The sequence below is a fragment of the Carassius gibelio genome, chromosome A15 (assembly GCF_023724105.1).
Source record: "Carassius gibelio isolate Cgi1373 ecotype wild population from Czech Republic chromosome A15, carGib1.2-hapl.c, whole genome shotgun sequence".
Taxonomy (NCBI): Eukaryota; Metazoa; Chordata; class Actinopteri; order Cypriniformes; family Cyprinidae; genus Carassius; species Carassius gibelio.
The window spans coordinates 10,933,318-10,951,918 of record NC_068385.1 but is presented as its reverse complement, the minus strand read 5'-3'; the positions used below and the strand labels follow the sequence as shown (position 1 = coordinate 10,951,918).

Below are 18,601 nucleotides of genomic sequence, written 5' to 3'. Positions count from 1 at the left end.
CGCGTTTCCTGTTACAAACAACTTCCGCTGAACTTCATAATAAAAATGACTTTTTTCTTTTACCAAACTATAATACAGTATTATTCCGGCTTTGATACACTGAATTTTTGTTGTTGTTGTTTTGTTTGCATGTTGAAGACCACTTAATCTGCCCTATGTTTTTTTTTTTTTTATAAATATTTTTTCTATAACATCTTTCATTTCATACACCAGTTTTCTGTTAATGTACTGTAAAGGTTTTGTGTTCTATCATGAGGTAAAAAAATATTTTTCAATTTTCAAGAAAAGATCAGCAAAGAAAATAGTAATAATCTGAAGTACATGTTTGCAAAACCAAGAGTTGAGCAAGTGATCTCTCTATTAGTAATGCTGAGGATTGTTATAGGATCTGAAAGAATCCTATATAGAATTTCACTTAAATGTAATAAACAGAAAAAAATTATGAGACACTTGGAATTTCCAGTCAAATTTCTTTAATTAAAAAAATAAACAAACAAATACACAAATCATGTCTTTTTTAACAAAGATTATGATATTTAAAACAGTATTAATTTATATAGGGGGGAATAATTTCAAATCATCTGCTAGAATTAATTTATACAAGATATGTCCTTAATTTGCTTCCGAGTGAGGACCAGCTAAGCAGTCAACAATCACTTATGGACTCATTCTGCTAAATGTATAATAACAATCTACTTTGGAGGAACATCAAAAGAGTGTGGCTTGTCATTAATTTTATCTGAATTGCCAGGATTTGTGACCACAATAGATGCTCCAGGGTTTGGGTTAGAAATCACTCCCAAAAAGAATGGCGTTTGACTTAAGTCATCCATTAGGGCAAAGAAAAATGGCTGGTTGACAGTAAATGAAGGGTTGGAACGTGAGATGACAACACTTGTTGCAGCCGCTGCCTTTGCCCCTTCTTCATTAATCTCAATACTGGACATATGCTGTACACTGGACACGAACAAAGGGCCCTCAGAGATGCGGCCCAGCTTGGGATGACTAAATAGCATTCCTAGACCTGGGTTGGAGTAGAATTATATGTGTGTTAATATAACTAAGTAAGTTATTAAGAAATATTAAGAAGATTTTGAATCCAACGTGATTCTAATGACTAATGAGTCATGAATTAGATGCAAGACATCTTACCCATGTTTGTCATGGCCTCTTGGAGGTCCTGGTTGAAGTCAAGTTTGAATTTTGGGAGTTTGACCTGCATGTTTCTTTCTCGTGGTAATCGACGATAAAGATCTGAGATATTGAGCTTAGCTGCAACGGCAGATACATTCACATGTCCAGATGTTGGCAGTATTACTAGTAGACTCTTGTCACCTTTAAAGGGGAATCGAGCAACCTATAAAGATGAATATAGATCAACATTGATGCATAGAGATTTAATCAGTGCTATATACTGTATAAAATAGTATCTTAAAGGCAGTAACCTGGGCATCCAGTTCATGGTGGGTGAAAACGCTGAGAGGATACTTTGGCCCAAGCATCATATCCACATTAACAATCTGGTTTTCATCTATGTAGAAGAGCTCAGTGGAGGTGAAATGAGGGTCAAAGCGAGTAAGCCACTCTCCTGTGAGAAAGATAATTAGACTTGTATAATTCAACTTGTGTGGTCCTTTATTGATTTGCACTTGTGAAATAACAAGAGAACGACAATGCAACAGATCTGAGTATTACAAAACCTCAGATGTGACTCACTGATGTACTAGAGGAAATTGTAAAATACTGGCTGGTAATAGGTGTTTGTTCTGACCTTTGTAGTGCATAGCATTGATGAGCATCATAACGGCGCTGAGAGGCAGGCTGGACAAAAACTCTGAGATGTGCCCATTTGTGACTTTCTTAACCCATTCATTGATGTCATTAACATCAGTCAAAGTGGCCGGCTCTGAGTCATACAGTTTCTGAGAGTCTTCCACAAAGTCCTGTTTCACTTTAAATCCTAAGGGGAAAAAAAGGAAAACCGTTTATGTTTCTCAAATATCAAAGCAAATATCAACCTGAAATCAAATTTCCAATCCAATTTAAATATATATATACAGTGACCCCAAAAATGTTTTTGGAGACTTTTAACACATTTAAAAAGGTTATTGATATAATTTTTCAATATTTCAAAAAATGTCAAACCTAAAAATATAAATAAATGTAAAATATGTTATATAATTTAAAATAATTAGAGACTAAGATGGACACTTTCTGGTTGTCGATCATTAGTGGAATGTATTCATGAATTTCATGATTTTATGTGACCTAATGCTTTTAGAGGCCACTGTATCAACCTGCATGACAATATATCTGTTTTGTGGTATATGTGTGACTCTCACCAGTTTTCAGATAGATGCGGCTGGCAATGGACAGGCTCCTTTTGCGGAAGTTGCGCAGGAGGCTGCTGAGGGCAGTGTGGTAGCAGGGCAGTGCTTCTGCATGCAGGTGGTGTAGAAGCAGCTCTTCGGTCTCATTAGTTGCTCCTAAGATTCAGAAATATATATATATAATATATATACATTTGCAAAAATAAAATCATCCAAAAAAGAACCTGAATTTGAACTGAATGGAAATCAAAGCATTTGTTAGTCTTTTGTTTTTCATTGTAGATTATAGACTTGCCTAGCGCTAGCTGCGAGAGTGCTACAGACAAGCTAAGAGGGGAAATGATGACATTGGGCTGCTCTGGACTAGGCTTCAAGTTTTCCAGGAACCAAAGGCCAAGCTTCAGAATGCCGCTGCCAATGGTCCGCTTAATCTGTTGGCTGGTCATGTCCCCATCACAGAGCGCATCAAGGTCCTCCTCAGAGGATCCTTCTTTCTGACCAGGAGAGGGAACCGGGGCTGAAGGACCTGCTTGCAGGTCATCTGGAGAAACTGTGAGTGCTTCTGTTGTGGTGGGGCCAATAGTGCTCTTCAAATCCTGAAAGAGACAAGTGATTGAAGTGTCAAAAGTCTTAAAGTGTATACCTTCAAAAATGTAACATTGTGGGTTCGCACTGATATGGGTGTACTAGGAATCAGTGGGATGAGAGGAATTAAAGGATCCGCTCCATCCTCTGGTTCAATCGCATCCTCCTGCAGTGACGGAGAAATTTATGGCATTTCAATAGTAGAATAAAATCAACAATAAAATATAGAATAAACAACATAAGATCAGTTGAGTGCTTTACCGTCCAGCCTTGCTTGGCGTAACAAAGGAGGAGGAATGCCAGAAAACACAAGTTCATGTTCTAGAAGTTGGTCTAAAAGCCAATAAAGAGCACAATGTGTTCAGAATTTGGAATGATTTGGCAATGGCCGCATGGTCACTGGTCATTTGTACAAAGGCGCTCTTTCCATTTTACTACATATTATCCATATTTATTAAAATATTACTATTAGATAAAACACTTCATCGGATCAGATTGTTCAGGAGAAACAGAAGATAAGAACCCTCTCTCAATTTTAATCAATATATTTGTTGATGATAGAAACTGTCTAAAAAAAATAATTCCTGAAGGTTTTCCTTACTTGCACAGAAATCCATTACCCAGAGACTGGCAATAAACCATAAATACATGATCTGATTAACAGCTCTTGAACAAAATATTCAGTCTGATAATCAATAAATGCTTCACAGGGCTAAAGGTCTGTCAGCAGTTGCATAATTCCTGGATTTAGCATTTTATATTTGCTTAAAGCTACAAGTTAAATAAATTCAGATTGCAAGTGTAAAAATGTAAAATAGGTATATATCTGTGTGTGTGTGTATGTGTGTATAGTTTTTAAATAAACAAGGTGAATATGGAAATGTTACTCCACTATAACGAATACATTTTCTTGTAAACACTAAATATGCTTTATTAAAAATGTTTTATTAAAACAGTCTTCTAGTAATTATTTGTGATTACTGGGAATTATACTTCAAAAATACGCAAACCTAAGATAAGGTGAACATATTTACTACCCAAGAGCTGTCAACAAATTAAACTTTTATATTCTAACACAATATCTCCCTAATATATTGCAATTATTTATGGTGAGAATGTTTGAAAATGAACAAAACTGGGTGCTTACCGTGCAAATATCCAATGGATCCAGCCCCGATTAGAGAAAGAAACACAAAAAATTCTTTGCTGTAGGGGTTGGCAGTCTCAGAGCAGGCAGTTACATTTCAACTTTCATTGATCTTTTCCCTTATATAGCTCTTAGACCTACCTCTTCAGAGATGTAAATACCGAGAGACCTTGGGGTCAAACATCAAACTCAAGTGTGTAGATTTGTGGATCTGTGAATGCTTTGAATGAATTAGGTTAGAAACTGGTGGTACTGTATAATTTGCTGAGCTAAATAAACTGACATTGCATGTGAGCCGCTGAATAGGAGTAAACGTGCTGCACAAGAAAAACTGCACATAAATGAGGAGGAGATGACAAGACAGCACTGCCAATACTGATATTAATAAAGACTGTTATTGGATAGAGGGCTTTTATATTGCTTTCTTATATACAAGACAAATAAGCCAGTGCCAGACTCTACCATTACCTTGGGTCATCTGTAAGCACATGCCAAAATCTCCAAATTGAGAGCAGTTGAAAGGCAGTGTGTTGCAAACACTCAAATGGACTTTGACCTGCCAGAGTAACCTCTCCGGTGGGAGCTCATCTTCCAAACACGAAAATCTACAGAGCAAACATAACAAATGATCAGTCTTTTTCATTCATCAGTGAGTGGGTCATCAATCAGACAGTCAGGAGTTTTTCAGACAATTTTTTTTTTGACAATATATATATATATTTTTCATTTATGATCAACTTATTTTACTTTAAATCATTGAAGAGAGTCATTTTTGGAAACATATAGAAAAAGGTCACAGTTTAAAAGTAAAAAAGAAAAACACTCGCAATGAAATACAAAAGAGCAATGGCCAATGTCGCAGACAGTGTGTTGCTTATGTTCTGTACATCAGACGGATTTTGTCAATCTCATACAGACATTGTCTTTATAGCATGAATCATCAAAATTATCACTCTGTCTGAGAAGTAAAATACGATCATTTGCATTTTCAAATGCTTTCAAGAATTCAAATCTAAAGTGAGATCAACTTCTCCAAATTGTCTTCCCATATAGTATTCACTCCAATCCTCTACTTAGTAACATAAAATAATGTGCTTTTCAAAATGAACGCTATACGGTAGTAATAGTTTCCAACACAAAATAATAAAGGCATGAATTCTTATCAGAACTTAGAATTCACAAGCAAATTCTCCAAACCTGACAAATAGTGGCTTACAGAAAGTATATGGTGCTGAATTTGAGAGCCAGTAACGTAGGAATAAATTCTTATTAAATATTCTAACATTATATAATTGGAATGTCTGGAGATGATAATGTTTTACATAAAGCATTCCAGCAATAAATTAAATAGTTTTTTTCATATCTATTCAAGGACGCTGCATAAAAGTATACTTTTATATAGTAAGCATTAGGCTCAACAAATACATATATAAATGCGTATGTATATACAAACATACATACAGTATGGTGTGTTTAAAACATAACATGTTGCTTGACCTGGGGTTGATGTGACAATCAAATGAATTACGTCATCAAGGTTAATACAGCATCAAACTGATCTATATAGTCATAAGATACATTTTAAATGTCAGAGGGTCCAATCTGAGGATTAAGGACCGTCCTGTTGCATATTAGGTGTTTACACTCAAAATCAGTGTACAGTAACAGAATAAACAGTCATCTTGGACTTGACCAAGGTCACATTTTATCACATTTGTCTTTTTCTTTATGCTCTATTGACATGGATGAAGAAACATACTGCGTAGTATAGAAAAAAAGTGCCAAAAATGATGCACTATAGAGGTCTACCATGAATACTGCATAGTTGCTGAGCAAGTCTGGTGAATCGAATCAAATGATATGATCAACATAGACTAACCTGTGATTCTCACAGTGTTGTTTCACTCATCTAATGGAAAGTGTTATCGCTACACTAGAACCACACTTGAACTTTCCTCAGCAGCTCATCTCATGCAAGCATCTAAGTCTCCATTCATCTTACTTTTTTGAAGAGAATTTGATTATTATGTACAAAGCAGCTAGTGCAGTTATATCACATGAACCCTAAAAAATCATAAAAAAGAGAATCAATTTGAATGTATGTTTCAGAGGCAATATTCAGTTTTGGTCACTGCCTTAATGAGTGAGGTTATAACTTCTCTTTCAGCGAGTTTAAAATGGAAATATAGGGCTTACTCCTTCTGTGACTGAAACAGTTTCTTTGTGCATGGTTGGCAAGATCGTTTCATTCTGGGAAAGGAGCCTAAGGTGGCACAAGAAATATAATTTTCTGACAAATCACACTAGCTAGTTTAAGCTAGCAGCCTGATGGCACCATTGTCAGAGCCAAGCAGCAGAAGCCTCTTGGTAGGCAACAAAGACAGACTTGTGAGAGTCCCACGAAAGTTCTCTGTGCTGAGCTTAGTGGATCCCCCCAGGTTGGCTGAGCTGTCCAAAATGGAGTACACACCGATCTTGTTAGCAGCAGTACCTGCCACAATCTCAGCACCATAAAGATCAAATGCATGGATGGGGTCAGATGGAGTCCTGTACTGGTGGAGTGGCTTGTGCTCCACATCTTTCCAGATGGTCAGGGTATGGTCTGATGAAGAACTGATCAGCAAATTTCCCTCTGCTGCCTACAAAATGATACACACACAAAAAACACGGTCAGTAACAAATGGATGGGGAAGTATCTACATTTAGCCAGCCAAGTACTTCTGATTTTTACTTGCCCATATTTTGTATTTATTTTGCTGAAAAAGAATGGCACATGATACAAACCATTACTGATTTAGAAGAATGTATCAACACATACAGCACAGTTACAGCAAGTTTGGGTCATAAAGATTTTATTCCTTTTTTTTTTTCTATGCTCATCAAGGCTGCATTTATTAGATTTTCTGGATTCTTTGATGAACAAAGTTTACAAGAACAGCATTTATTTGACATAAAAAAATATTTTGTTACATTATGTCTATATTGTCATGTAATGCATTCTTTCTCAAAATTACAAACAAAAATCTTTTGAACCTAATTTTTGAACAGTAGTGCACTTACTGAAGTCTATCTTGATTACTAATCAGCAAAATATGATAGATAGAATTATGTTGAATAGATCACAGAAAACCAAATATTTAAATTCATAAGGCATACAAATGTATGCAAAAGATCCATGAATGTGAGATTTATCAATAGCACCACAGCAGCAGCCTGAAACTCCCTCACACTGGCCCAGGGCCAGCAGGACATCCTTATTGTTGAGTCCTGCTAAGGTTCACCTATTTCCTCATAGTCACAAATAATAAAAGTAATTGTGCAGCAATCTGAAAAAGCTCATAGATTTTGTCCTAATGAGTAACTCATGTCTATATTTGCCCAAACATGGGCCTCTGGTGGCAGAGACATACCTTTAACCCCACAAATCAGGGTTAAATAAAGTTTGCTTAGTTCTAGTCACTTGTTGACTGCATCGGAACAAACCAACAGGGTACAACTTTTACTCATCCTACTGAAATCTCAAATACAGGCATGAATCATGACACCAAAACAAAGACGGGAATCTAGTTCATGTTCTGTAATGATTCCTGGTTCCACTCCGTTTTAATTTGCGATTATATATAGTACATAGTCGCCCTGTAAAAGTCGACTTATAACTCTTCACGATGAGGTGGAAAGGAAAATCTGATTCAGAATTTTTGTTTCAGCTATTAAAAAAAAAATGTATCCATATAATATAATACTCCCTAAAATAAATACATTTTGTGAACTGCGAAAACATCAAAGGACAAGAGAGCGTGCAGTTGTAAGCACGTCTTTGATTACACATTAACCAATGACATGCACACTCACTTTCATTTGCAGTATATCTCCCTCGTGACCGGGCCAGCCTCTTAGCACCAGACCCGTTCTCGCATCCAGCAGCACTATAAATCCAGTGGAGAAGCCTGCCGCCACAGTGCGTCCGCTTGGACTGACAGCTAGGCAGCGGATCAGGCCAGCGTTCATGTTATTGTAGGCTAGACGGAACTCATGCTGTCAAAAGAGAAATAAAAGTGTCCTTACTGGTAATCATAAGCATTGCAAGAAGAGAAACCAGTCAAGACAATATAATGGTGAAAAAAAAAAAAAGATCTGAAAATGGCTTGTAACGTAACATTTATTGATGAAAGAGGACTGAGCAATACCTGCAAGCCAGGTTTGCGCGTGTCTATGAAACGCAGCACAGAGTCTGCGCTAGCAAACACAACACTGCAGTGAGGAGCAGGCATAGTGGTGACGGCCGTGATGGGGTTCTTCCCGTCCAGAGCTTCATAACAACGAATATTCTGACCTAGTTATATGAAAGAGACAGCCAAACAATAAATTATGTTAAAGCTGTCAGTCTGACAGATACAGTCAAAAGACAATCTATATAAGAATATATATGCATTATATCTGTATTAATGTATATATACATTTTTTATATTAATGATCTATTAATAATAGCATTATGTGATGGAAATGACAGTTGTGGACATGCTTTTTTTTAATAATAAAATTTCTATGGTTTTTTTAATTAAATAATAATTTCATACCGTTTGCATCATATAAAGCTTGACTAAATTATGCACAAAAATATAGCACAAAAATTTCGTATTTCTCATTTCATATGCTGACATTGATAAAATTAGTATGGGACTATCAAAATTTCTTTTTATTTTTATCATTTGAAATGTTTTGTTTTCCAGATAATAATTTGCATTTTAGGAATGGATTTTCAAAGTTTTATTACTGAAGGCATCATTAAAAGTTCAAATTGAAAGCATATTACTCTCGTTAAATACCATTTTATTTGAGGTGGGGTAAGATTTTTGTTTATGTTGTTTATGTAAATAAAACAATAAATAATAAGTATGAAATACTTTAAACATATATAGTACTGACACCAAACTTTTTAGAAGTAGTGAACATAAATGTGAAAAAATAAAAGATTAATCACACAAATCCTATGCCATAAAAGGACAGTTGCTACAATACTATAATACAACACATATTCAAATTAACAATATTGTTACTCTGTCTCACCTGTGAATTGATTCCACAGATGCACAGTACCATCGCAGCTCACCACTTCCTGTGAGGCCTCTAGCTGGCCAACATAAAAGACAGATTTGCGGTGGTCTGTGTATGTGAGTCTGGGTTCAACCTCTCGTGTGCCATCACCGTTGTTATAAAGTGGCCACAGCCTCACTGTTTTGTCTTTACTCCCAGACAGGAAGTAGTCCTCCCCTACTAGTGGCGCCAGACATTTTGCCGTGCCTGAGTGGCCCAAGAAACTCTGAAGACGTATCTGGTGGAAGTGGAAGTGCGAGTCCTGCTGGTTAAGACCAATCTCATATTGCCAATAGGCAAGCCAGTTACCCTGCAGAGAACGGTTGCTGCGTGGGAGGTCCTGTTTCAGTGCACTGTCCTCCGGTGTGGGTCCCAAGACCCAAGAGTATGAAGAGTGAGAGAAAGAAGGTATGGCTGAGGAAAGTGCAGTAGTGGCTAGACTCGTCTGAGGGCCACTAATGCCATATGGCCGTGCCCATGTTTCCAAAGAGGACAAGTTAGGACTCCCACAGGCTTCAGTGTCCCGGGGTACCTGGATACGGTTTCCCACCAGATGACTGCCAAAGGTTCCTGACTCAGGCAGGATGTCTCCACCTAGTGGTGTGGAAGTGGATGAGGGAGCAGGGAAGGGACTACGACCCATGTGGCGGCCCATACTAGGAGAGAGGCCCATAGCAGTAGTTTTCTGACCTCCAGCTGGGTTGGTTTCCGGGCTACCCGGGCTTTCTCGCTCATGATAAGATTGAGCCAGACTCCAAACTAGCTCATGATTTGTAACCAGTTTGCGAATCGCTGTGTCACCTAAAAAAACATATACATCTTAGTTAATGTAGATGAATAGGAACACATTTATCAATGCTTAAAAGCTGTGTTTATCAAGCTTACCAGTAGAAGTGTGACTTACCAATAAGACAGTAGAAAGGAATGTAAGATGCATAAGCCATTTCAGGATTAAACACAGCCTGAAGTTCCTCCAAAACCCCAAGCTCACAAGTAATCTCTGTTCCATCTGGAATGTGCACATCCAAGTATGTGCTGTCTCCAACCTCCCTACGTGGGGCACTTTCCATCTGCACATAAAGAAAATTAGTTAACATCATTGATGTAGTAGTATATGAATAAGAAAACAAACTATTTCGGCTGAGGCTTAACAATTCTCAGAGGGTAATTTAAGTATGCTACCATTCAAAGGTTTGAGGTCAGTAGGATTTAGTTTTTTGAAAGACAAAGACAATATTGATAATAATAAGATTTTTTCCTTGAGCAGTTAAAATGAAGGATCTGAAGGATCATGTGACACTAAATTTTTAATTTCTTAAATAAATGCACCCTTGGTGACCATAAGAGAAGGCCTCCAAAACAAAACAAAAACAATGCCAAATTTTACAAAACTCTCAGGAAGTATATACAACATGAAACTATAAGGATGCATTGATATTAAAATTCTATACTATTTACTATACATTTTTTGTTAAATAAATTAAATATAATAAAACACTTAATAAAACTAAACCCATTTTTTTTTAAATTGTATATGTATTTTTTTTTTAACATAATTTCAATCTACAGTATGAAAACAGAATACTGTTAAGATGTGCATAAGATTAGATCTAACAGTGTTGTAAAATTATAAAAATATATTGTTTTCAAAGATTAACTTTATGTAAGTGTTAGAGGATGACAAAGGTTAAATGTAAAAATAAATGAAGTGAGCATGAGCAATTCAATATCCAATATTGAAATAAACAAAAAAATCAATCATATCATCTGATTACTAATATGATATTGATAAAGTGTGCATCCTATTATATATTATTATATAATATTACACAATATTGTAAACGGTCTATGGTTACCTGTTTTTGCAGATACTGCAGTAAGGAAAAAACCCGGAAGAACCTGGAGAGGGTTTCTGCCATGTGCTGCTGTACCATCTCTCGGCCAATACGCAGACAGATCAGTGCCATGAGGCTAAGAGTCTTTAGACATACTGCAGAACGAGTCTGCACTCCACTTGGAAAGCTGAACACAGAGAAACAAGTTAATAAGAGTTCATTTTAGTGCACATGGTGCATAAAACAGAGTGCAGCTCTGATTTTCATAAGTTGCCAAGTTTTAACTTCCTGAGTATGACTGATGCACTATATGTAAGCTTTTACCCCATCTTAGTTGATGTTAACAAATCCAGCAGAGGCAGCAGAACTTCCTGGTTAATCTTCATCAGCATATCCATTAGAGTGGTGTCTGACAGGAACACTATAATCTTCTGAGTGAGTACTGCAGCGCCCAAAAGCCCTGCCTCCTTTCGAGTGTTCAAACGGCAAGAAGGGGGCGGAGAGACCTGCAAGTTTCAAAGATGTAAACGTTTAATCTATAAAATCTATAAAGAAAAATAAATGTTACAAGCTAAACTGTTAATCAGTGCAATTCAGAAATTTCAGTTACCAGGTAACCAATGTAGGGTAGATATTGGTAAGTCAAGACTGGTTCTCCATAGAGATGTGCAATGTAAATAAGACACTCGAGAACTGGTCGTGCAGTCTGGTCACCAACAACTGGCTTCTTCTCATACACACTTCCTACGCTATCAAGGCTATTTTCCTCATTTGTAGAGAGCATGAACTGGTGTTTATCAAGACCTTAAAAAGAAAAAGATTACTTATAACAGAGATGACAAAACCACCAATTACCACAGAATAAAGAGATAAGTGTATGCAGTTCAGAAATTTTACCTGTGTAACATGTAGTAAGAAGTCGCAGCAAGTTCCTAGCTATGAATCGAGAGGTCAATGTCGGCCCCAGTTTTGCAGACAGCCATCTGACAGTTTTGCAAACAGTGTCTGGAAAAAGACATTTTTTTTTTTTTTTTTTTGGTATTGAATAATTCGGCATACTATGTATATTAAACATGTACAAATAAATAAAAAAAATGACCAAAAAGACACAGCTGTTCTAACTCACCTAACAATATCTTGTGTTCTTTTTCCTCGGAGTCTTCTAAAGGGTCATGTTCAGGGTCTTCTTCCTCCATGTTTTTCTCTGCATCTTCTTGCACAATTCCATTCATGACGTCTCCCTCAAGTGTGGCCACGGTTTCCTCAGACTCTTCTGTGCAAACTGAAGGAGTCATCTCAAGACTGGGCAACCTTTGCACTGTAATTTCTCGGTCTTCCACGGTCTCCTCATCCTCAAGCTCTCCAACATCCTCACCATCACTAGCTTGCTTTAGGTCCTGACTGCTGTCAACAGACTTTAAACTTGCACGGTCTCCAATGGACACCTCACTAGTGCTGCTCTTGTCGCTCAGTTTCCCCATGCTGAGAGATTCCTGGTCTTGATCTTTGCTTGCAAGGCTTTGGTTCTGCTGTTTGGCAGCAAGCAGCATTGTTGCCCCAGATGCACTATTATTCACATAAAAGCCATTCTGAAAGTCCTCACCTTCAGTCGGAAAAACCTGGTCATTGAGACTGATGCCTGAGGAATAATCCACAAGTCCTTGGTCTCCAACAACACCAACACCTCCACTACCACCTCCGCTGCCTCCTCCTACTTTGCCAGATGATGTGGCAGTAGACGCCCTTCCATCCTCACACTCATAGTCCTCCTCTTCTTCCTCTAAGGCACCAGCAACACGCCTTAAAACCTTCAGGCCTTCCCATTCAGTCCCTGCAGCTGTATTGCAGCTTTCAAAGCCGGTGATGACCTGCAGAAAATGTGGAAGAAGGCTGGAAAGAAAGGCTTGCAGACCCAGTCTTACAATAAGCTGCAGCACAAAGCAGTCCGTGTAGAGGTAGAAGCGGCCTCGAAGGCATCTGGGATTCTCGTACACACCTACCAGAGGCTTAAGTAGGTACTTGGAGGCATTGCGAGGCCCAAGAACCCTGGACACAGGTTCAAATAAGTACCAGGCAGCATAAACAGCAGTGGACTCTTCTGACATCAAAGAAAGCACAAACGGTAGAAGAATCTCAAGCCCCTCTGCAGTTATGTTGTCCTTGAGAAGTGTCTCCAGCTGTTGCCATAAGCTAAAAATAAGGTCACGGCCCTGAACCCCGTTAATGGACTCCATATTGGAGTGGTAGGAAAATATGAATCTATGCAGTACTGGAAAATATGCTGGAAAGGGTAGAGGGGAAAGAACAGGACTAAGCATTTGCCAAGGGTTTGGTGGTGGAAGACCCTCACATATAGGGTCATATTTGAATAGATACGGTAGTCCTTGCGGGTTTATTGTGAATGTTTCAATGTTTGTCTTAAAGCAATACTTGTGGACCTGCAGAAGTGTCTCCAGTGCATGATGGAGTGGCAATGGAACATCTCGAAGGTTTGTAGAGTACAGCTTCAAAACGGCTTGAAATCTATCACTCAGATGTGTTCCTGGTCTCAGTCCTCGCAGTTTGGAGAAATAAAAGATCTCAGCAATGAGAACACCCAAGGCTTGCATATCTCTCTGGAAAAGATCTCTGAATGACAGAGGAGCTCTCAGTACAGGTCTCAAGTCGTTCTTGTTCATGCCAAGGTCCATTGTATGCTGGACTTGACACTGTAGACCCTTCACCAAGAAGTTGTTTAGCTTTTCTAACTCTTCCAAAGGCTGCAAAGGTTTAAATCCCTCTGGCAGGCTTATCTTAAATTCCTCAAAATTTGAAGACTCTGGCTTTTTACTAACAGCAGCTGCTCTGTGAAGCACGGATGCTCTAATACCTGACCCTAAGGTATTTGTGACATTTCCAGGTGTTTCACCAGGGAAAGAACCATGAGAAGGTGACAAAGCTAAAGCAATACTCTCTCCACTAGTCTTTCCACCAGCAGTACCAGCCGAAGGGATTGGAACAGAATTAGATGATGACGAACCACTTAAGTCAAGGGCTTCTATTGCTTGCTCAAGCTCCTCATCCCGGCCTACCACTGACCAATTACTGGATTCACATCCTGTTGTTTCCGGGACCAGTCCATCCACACAATCCCTTGTGGCGTCAAGTGGTGGAATCTGCCAGGTTGTTACATTAACAGCCCCAAATTGGGGAGGTTCTGAGGGTGAATACTGGTAAGGTGCAAGACGGGGTGGGTGAGGGTGGTCAAAGAGTTGCACAACTCCATAGCTGGTGAGATGGGTGTGATTATCCACCAAGTGCAAGCACACATTCTTAGTTTTGACAGCTTCTTTACCTGTTAACTTGTAGCCAAATGTTAGGTCAATCCAGTGATGCAACTGTTGAGACACTTCTCGACTCTCTAATAGTTGTCTATGCACAGCAATAAACTCTTCGTAGGAGTTACACCATGGAGGTATATCAAGATCTGGCATGTCCGGGTGAATGGAGTGGAATATTGTGGGATCCGTGTAGAATTCTGGGATGCATTCATCTGGGGTCCAACTCTGAATACGTTCCATACTAGCTGGATATTCATTGGGCTCCCACTGGGAACGAACATGGCAGCACAGTACAGATTTGGGTGTCTGTCTAGCTTTGTAGACATAATAAGTGATGTCTGACAGAACATCTGAGATATGATGGGGAACGTGGAGGTGATCCGACTGGCCTGAGCCAACAGGTACTATCGGTCCACCAAGGTCTGAGGCAAAATTGCTTCCACCACTTCCGATAGCTGCTGCTAGTGCTTCTTTGGTCATTTCATACGTGAAGTCCAGTTGTTTATCACCCTTATTCAGACGAAATTTCGACTTCTTGAGATCACGAAACCTTCCATATGGCACAGTGAAATCGACCACCCAAGGTAAAACTGGGTGATAGTTTGGGTCTCCCTCACGCCTCCCAGCCAGTCGATTTAATTCCATCAGATATTGGAAATTGCTGACTCGACCATTAACCCAGTCTAGAACCAGAGATTTAAGCTCATCCAGACAATTTCTACAAAGATGTTCTCCCATGCTACTGGTATGACTCTGGTTGTCTTTTGCTGTAACACTTGTTGGCACTTTAATTCCTAATGCATGCGGCACAGCATCCTTGTACTCTCCAAACATTTCATAATGTGCCAGTGATATCTTTAGGCGACTGCAGAGCTGCTCATCAACTGCAATGTCAAGTAAGGAGAGTTCACCACACAGTAGGCCTGAGGCATGACATTCACGCACTGCTATGAGTAGTTGGTACAAAATGAACAATATCTTAGCATGGCTGTTAGCCAGCTTAGCTGGACTGTAAGTGACAATGTCATGAACAGTGTATTGGGTGTATGGGAAAACCACATAAAAAACCTCCTCCGACTCCAGCAAGCATTCTGCAGGTAGCACATTTGGACACAAACTGTCAGTACTTTGTTTGGGAACTGAACAGTTGGATGGGAATGGGCTGTCCTTCTCCTTCTCTTTGGCTGGAGAGAGGGACGGGGACACTCGATCAGTAGAGATAAAGCTGGAGCAAAACAGCTTCTGTAAGGCTTGGCGAACAGCATCAATGGCCAAAACAGGTGCTTGCTCAATGGAATCTGTGTATGGTTGCACATGATTCATGTATGTTTCACGCCATAGATTTCTGAAAAAAAAAAAAAAAACTACAAACTTATATTACAAGTAAACACTGATTCAAAAAGTTAACCAAATGCTCATTGTTTGGAAAATGCTATAAATGTAACAGCACAGAGAGGAATTCTATATGGAATAAAGCAAGCACAATTAAATATCCAATTCTAACATCAGCAAAAAACGTTATATTGTGCAAATTTTTTAATCTTAATACAAAATGATTTTGATGAGACTGTTTTAATCAACAGAATTAAAAACACAACAATTACGCAAGAATATTCTCACAAAAATATCTAGAAAAGGCATAGTATTGTACCTGAAATTAGACTGGGATACTCCCTGCATCAGGGTCATGAAAGAGTCCTGTGAGAGTCCCTCCCCATGGCAGCCAAGCTCCCTGGCTAATCGGTATCCCAGTTTGCACTTTCTAAGACCTTGGATACAAACACGTGTCCAACCAGATGGCAATTTCATCTGAGAGCGCTGGAGGAGAGTGCAGATGTCCCCCTCACTGAAGCACTCGTATCGAGCACAGCGTGTTACTCTTTTGTTTCTCAGGGCCATTACCCATCGAGTTGGGACCAGGACCACCAGTTCATTGGGTCGCTGACTGGGTCCAGTCTGCCGCTGGTCAATACCCAGGTCCCTCTCCAAGGCTGCCGTTAGCCACTCCATGATCTCTTTTAGTTAACCAGACTGTGGCCCTTGAAGGCCCCTATAAGAAGCTAAGAAAATGTAAGGAATGACAGGAAGTAAATTAAAAAGCAATAAAGATATTATTATCGCTTTCACCTCATACGAGTCATGACATGCGTTTATAATAAGCTGCTCAGTAAATTGCACAGTGGATACATGTACTAATGTTGTGGAACTAAAAGTTATATCTTTCAGTATTCTCATTCCCAGTATTTTTCCTGCTCTTGGGCCCACTGCAAACAAGACTAAGACCCTTAATGCACATTGTGCAAGTCGTGTGAAATCCAAATAAATGTTAGTTCACCACAGATGATATTCAAAGTGTAAACTAAAGAATCACATTACTGAATACACTATTTATAGTAGCTTAATTTGAATACTTTCACATTACATTTCAGGAGAGATCCATTTAACAATGGCAAACAATGCATATTACTAAAATTAATAAATGATACAATCATTTGAATGCTATGTTTATGACGTACAGATGTAAACTATTTGAAAATAAAATATGGAGAATAATATAAACTTAAAATAACAGCATTTAATAATTATATAATTATTTTATTAAACAAATAAAATAATGTTATGCATATAATAATATAAATATGTATCAGTAGAAGCTTGCAGATAAAATCAACTTCAGGGTAGCAACAGCTTATAATTTGTCGAGGACACTGATGTCATCACTGAAGATGTCATGCATCACCCCCGTGACTTTATTCTTCCACACTTCGATCAGATTATTAAACTTGATTTATAACATCCAAAACATCTCCTCGAAAGATTGAGAATGTAAAATGTAGTACATACATTCACCTTTAATTTCTGTATTTAATTTATACATTTTAATTTCCTCTTACAACTGCCCAGACAATAAGGAAACAGTGCGCTTCTGTCAGATGATTATCGCCTGTAAAGTTATTTAAAAGAGCACAACACTATGCATGAAGTCGCAGCCTGTTTGGTTAATGTAAACACACAAACATACCGTAAAGCAAACATTTGTAAAAGAGGAGATCTGTCCATGTAAGCTGTTGTTGTTGCTCACCTCTGCACAGTTTGCTGCTTCTCAGCAACTGCGCTCTGGAACAGCTGCCGTCACGATGCCAAGTCCCATGTTTGCGGGATGTATAAATTGAAATTCCAGTACTTTAAAAACCACCATAACCGCACAAATATTTCCTAAGAAGTCGAGAATATGTTGTTGTCTTCCATAGTGTTGAGTTCAGATCCTCACGTGACTCTCATCTCTGTGCGTGCGCTTCCAGACCGTGTGACTCTCAGCCCCATAGAATTGTGTCATAATACAAGTCACTTCAAAGATTGTATATATATATATATATATATATATATATATATATATATATACAATCTAAAAGTTCAATTAAAAGTTCAATATATACAGTGGTTATATATATATATATATATATATATATATATATATATATATATATATATATATATATATATATATATATATATTGAACCACTGTATATATTGAACTTTTAATTAAAATAAATAAATAAAAATCCATGAGCTGACGCATGGGACATTTAAAATGTGCAGTGCTGAGGGCCCAAGAACAGGAGAAATACTGGGAATGAGAATACCGACAGATATAACTTTTAGTTCCACATTACTAGAACAGGTACCCACAGTGCAATTTACTGAGCATGACTCGTATAAGACTCAGAAGAGTAAACCTGTTGCCTAAAGAGATCCACTAGAGGGCGTCCTGCTATTAATTATGTTGTGTATTAACGCTTATAACTGATCTGTTCTAATGTTCTACATATACAGTCAGTCACAAAATGAAAATTGTGAAGCCTGTTTTAAAATCCTACACCAAATTTATTGAGTTCCATTTTAATTATGGTTTAAATTTAGCAAAATCTATAATATGATATTTTATGAGTCACCTACTTTGGTTTATTCCATCTGTAACAATGAAACACAACTGAAAAAAACTTTAACCATTTTTGTTCATGTCAAAGTTGTTAATATAGCATCTAAACAATTACAAGTCTATAACAGTGTTAAATGACATCCACTCTTTTACTAAATCTCAACAGCCTATGCACAAACAGTAACTCCTTCCTTACAGTATCATCAAGTTCTAAACATGGGAATATGATTTCAAACCTGACTATGTGGAGTCTGGAATAATAATGGTTTTTTCTCTCTTATATACTCTCCCTCACTCTCTAACTCCACCCCAGAGAGCAGGTTAAAAGGATGCGTCCAACACTATTAAA

The 18,601-nt window shown here is 38.1% G+C and overlaps 2 protein-coding genes across 4 annotated transcripts; both read right to left on the bottom strand.

Annotated features, from left to right (window-relative positions):
* Positions 1 to 456: 456 nt before the first annotated feature.
* On the bottom strand, positions 457 to 4,325 carry LOC128029186 (alpha-2-antiplasmin-like). 2 transcript variants are annotated; one of them, XM_052616799.1, is made up of 10 exons: positions 4,205 to 4,325; positions 4,063 to 4,089; positions 3,177 to 3,248; positions 3,004 to 3,081; positions 2,626 to 2,926; positions 2,343 to 2,486; positions 1,772 to 1,960; positions 1,446 to 1,588; positions 1,153 to 1,357; positions 457 to 1,024 (listed from the first exon to the last, which is right to left on the bottom strand). In XM_052616799.1, the coding sequence occupies exons 3-10, from the start codon at positions 3,231 to 3,233 to the stop codon at positions 693 to 695; spliced, it is 1,449 nt and encodes a 482-aa protein (XP_052472759.1). In that variant the 5' UTR covers positions 3,234 to 3,248; positions 4,063 to 4,089; positions 4,205 to 4,325; the 3' UTR covers positions 457 to 692. The 2 variants fall into 2 exon arrangements, with proteins under 2 accessions (XP_052472759.1, XP_052472758.1); XM_052616798.1 differs by lacking the exon at positions 4,205 to 4,325 and having other exon boundaries at positions 4,063 to 4,150.
* Positions 4,203 to 17,613, bottom strand: LOC128029175 (WD repeat-containing protein 81-like). 2 transcript variants are annotated; one of them, XR_008187306.1, is made up of 14 exons: positions 17,394 to 17,613; positions 15,963 to 16,371; positions 12,118 to 15,656; positions 11,889 to 11,996; positions 11,602 to 11,795; positions 11,316 to 11,497; positions 11,013 to 11,178; positions 10,061 to 10,226; positions 9,130 to 9,957; positions 8,250 to 8,395; positions 7,915 to 8,097; positions 5,942 to 6,701; positions 4,531 to 4,667; positions 4,203 to 4,282 (listed from the first exon to the last, which is right to left on the bottom strand). XR_008187306.1 is itself a non-coding variant. In XM_052616778.1 (12 exons), exons 2-12 carry the CDS (start codon positions 16,319 to 16,321, stop codon positions 6,375 to 6,377), a joined length of 6,198 nt encoding a protein of 2,065 aa, XP_052472738.1. In that variant the 5' UTR covers positions 16,322 to 16,371; positions 17,394 to 17,613; the 3' UTR covers positions 5,444 to 6,374. The 2 variants fall into 2 exon arrangements, 1 of the variants encoding a protein (XP_052472738.1); XM_052616778.1 differs by lacking the exons at positions 4,203 to 4,282; positions 4,531 to 4,667 and having other exon boundaries at positions 5,444 to 6,701.
* Between the last annotated feature and the right edge of the window lie 988 nt (positions 17,614 to 18,601).